At 56.9% G+C, this 3507-nt stretch overlaps 1 protein-coding gene across 1 annotated transcript; it reads right to left on the reverse strand.

The window, feature by feature from the left end:
* Positions 1–1792: 1792 nt before the first annotated feature.
* Positions 1793–3307, reverse strand: LOC124657919 (protein JINGUBANG-like). The gene has a single exon (XM_047196394.1). The coding sequence runs from the start codon at positions 3260–3262 to the stop codon at positions 1877–1879; it is 1386 nt and encodes a 461-aa protein (XP_047052350.1). The 5' UTR covers positions 3263–3307; the 3' UTR covers positions 1793–1876.
* Positions 3308–3507: the final 200 nt, after the last annotated feature.

Genomic DNA, 3507 nt, shown 5'->3' on the forward strand with positions numbered 1-3507 from the left:
TTGCTCCACACACATCCCTCTGTGGAACGTCTTTTCAGTTTTGAAAAAATAAAATATAATGATAGAAATTTAAAAAAAAATCCATCGAGATGCCCATTTGTTATGTGATCATTTTTAAGCAAAATTAACAAACATGAATTTCGATTTTTTTTCTTCCAAAAATGGCGCAATCTTTCGGTAAAACGGCTTTTCTGGTTGCATATGACATGCGATTGAAAAGTTTCTTTTATCAAAATGTATATACGCAAAATTTTACATCTGAACTTCGACAATTTTTACTTTCTCCAAAATCGAAAAGAAAACAGGAGTTTTTTCAGAATTTATTTCTTGATGAAAAATAAATTATACCGCCGGCGCACCGGCATAGTGGTGCGCCGGCGGGAACCTGTCGTATATAAAGAAAACAACCCGATGGCCTCTTCCCCTTGCTCACTTTCTCCTCCTACTCCTCCTCCTCCATCCTTTTCCTTTTTATTTCCTCCTCCTCCTCCTCTTTCCCTTCTCGTCATCCTCCTCTTTCCGTACCTCTACCGACACTCCAGCAAGCACCTCTTCAACCCGGTGACCTCCCTCCGGCTAGTACCCCCCCCCTCTCTCAAGCGGCGACCTTCCTCCGGTGACCACCTCCTCTCAACCTCAATGGCAGCCACCTCCTCAAGCTCGCTGGCGACCTCCCGTACGGTGACTCACCTCCTCAATCCCCGCCGGCCACGGTGAATAACATGAATCACGACGTGATCTAGATCTAGCTCTAGATCTAGAATTGTCTTTTTTAAAATTTCGAAAAATATACCGCCGAAGCACTAGGCTTGTGCGGTGGCAATAAATCGTGTTACTGCTGGCGCACAAGGAGGTGCGCCGGAGATAACACTTTACCACCGGCGGTGCGTCGGCGATAGCCTCTTTTGGTGCGCGTGCGACATGCCTTTTTCTAGTAGTGATCCTAGGTTATTGCTCCCCTTGGAAAAAAGATTCAATACTAATGCTTGACCATTCATTGCTTGAGGAGTTAGGCATATCACGTGACCGCCCACATGTTCTTTGGTGTGACATACTTATCCTCCAATCCCGTCTTTCACATCGGCAAAAAACATACTGAAGGTAGTTATCATTTCATGATAGAGAAGTTACTACATAATAGGTTCATCTCTGGTGGCGTCTGGTTGTTGCCTTGTCAGGTTCGTGCTTGTGGTGTGATGCGTTTCTGCATCGCCCTTCGACAACGGGGTCGGCATACCGGTGTCGTCGCCCCAGTCTCGACTATCCGACGCCCTTCGAGTCTGCTTGGTCTCGGTTCTGCAGGTCTTCGTCGCCTCCCCTTGCTCGCCTGCCAAGTCATGGTGACTGTTCTTTGAGGTGCTAGCCTCCCGAGGGGTTTTGGATGGCTTCGAATGCTAACCTCCCGTTCACTTGTTTTACTTGTTTCTAGTTTTCCGTTGGGGAATTTTCCCGTCAACCTTGGGGAAAAAAGTTTCATCTCCTCAACTTGCGTACATCCAAAGGAGGCCGTCGTCAAACAATCGTCTTTTCACCAAAATCTACCTTCTTTTCTTATCAGACAAGGCTAAAACTTTCTACAACTTGCTTTACAAAAACAACACGGAAAGAGCCCAACGACAACATCGGTCACATGTCCAAAGTCTCAAATTGAGGACGCCGACGTAGAGAAAGAACTGTTCCTTGCTTAGACCTGAGTGCACAAACATCCATTTCGGCGGTCTCGGAGAAAAATTCAATAAACAAATCAAATATACGCAACACCACACGTACAGTACATACGGGGTATGATTATACGTTGCACGTACATATGCGTATCTAAAGCCTCTCGCACACTCTCACGGTTTACACGTTCAAACGGGCGCCGCGCGCGCCTCGATCAACTCCGCTCTAGCGCCCGGCGCGGCGTACTCCACGCGCCCAGCGGCGACGGCGAGCCCTTCCACACGTGCGCCGGCGTCCGCGCCATTGCCGCCATCGCGTCCGGCGCGTCGGACACGCGCCACACCTTGACGGAGCCGTCGAGGCTGCCGCTGTACACCACCCACCGGCGGTGCCCGTCCGCGTCCAGGGACTCCTCCTCGTCCATGGCCACGCACTTCACCGGGCCCGTGTGGCCGGTGAGCACGGCGAGGCGGGAGTGGTCGGCGCCCTCGTCGCGGCGCCACACGCAGACCGTCCGGTCGGCGGACCCGCTCACCACCACGCGCCCGGCGACGGCCAGCGACAGCACGGCCATCCTGTGCCCCCGCAGCGCGCCGCCGTTCCTCGGCGCGCTCTCCCTGGCCGCCCCCCGCCGCCACTGCCAGTGCGTCACGGCGCCATCGGACGAGGCTACGTACACGACACGCGCCTCGGACGCCACTGCGACGGCGGTGACCGCGCTGTCGGCCTTGCGGAGGACCCGCTCCATGACGTGCCTGGTCGCGCCGTGCTTCCCGGCCTCCCGCCGCCAGACCTTCACCGTGCCGTCGGCGGACCCCGTGAACGCCAGCGCGTCGAACCCTGCCGCCGACACCGTGTTCACCGCATCGTCGTGGGCGCGCACGGACTCGAGGCACCGCGAGTCGGCCACGCGCCACACCTTGAACGTCCGGTCCCAGGACCCGGAGTAGATCACCCCGGCCTCCACATCTAAGCTGAGGCACGACACGGCGTCGAAGTGGCGCAGCCAGAGCGCGCTCTGCTTGCGCCGGCCCGTCTGAACGTAGTGCGAGGGGCGAACGGAGCTCCGAAGGAGCTCGCCAAGCCGCGGGAGCGAGCCGACTCGTTTATGCACGGCCGTGTCGTCGGCGGAGTCCCGGCGCCACACGCGGACCTTGCCGTCCTGGTGGCCCGTGTAGATCCTGCCGTCCCCGGCGACGACGATGGCCTTGACGAGGCCGCTCCCGCACTTGAACCCGGCGAACTCGCGCTGGTCCTTCCACACTCGTACGTTCTTGGAGTCCGTCCCCGTGTAGAGCAGGTCCCCAGCCGCGGCCATCGAGTACACGTGCCCGTCCGCCTTCACGAGGGAACCGAGAAGGCCTGTCGCGCCCGTTCCGGCCAGCGCGGACCCGGCGCCGAGCCCCGGGAGGTTGACCCACGGCGAAGGCATGTACGGCGACGGGGAGGCCGCGGCCGACGTGCTCGCGCTGCCGCTGGACATCGGCGACGGCAGCGGGGTACACCTGTCGTCGTCTTCGTCGTCGTCTGACGGCATCTTGACCGCCGCCACCGCCGGGTCCGGTCGAAGGAACTGGAGCAGCTTCTTGTGATTCCTCATGGTGGTCGCGACCTACCAACCAAGAAATCCTTGGGACCGATGAATAGCAAACGAAGAAGAAAGGGAGAAGGAACCGAGGAACGATGGAGAGTGACAGTTTGTGGTGGTTTAGCGAAGAAGATTTTCAGGTGAGATGAACTGATCGATCGGGCTGGGGCTGGGATGGGGCGGGGTATATATAGAAGCTTGTGACGGTTGTTGTGACAGGTGGACGGCTGAGCTTCGGCGACGATCGACGTTGCTTC

Source organism: Lolium rigidum, chromosome 5, assembly GCF_022539505.1.
Source record: "Lolium rigidum isolate FL_2022 chromosome 5, APGP_CSIRO_Lrig_0.1, whole genome shotgun sequence".
NCBI classification, from domain to species: Eukaryota; Viridiplantae; Streptophyta; class Magnoliopsida; order Poales; family Poaceae; genus Lolium; species Lolium rigidum.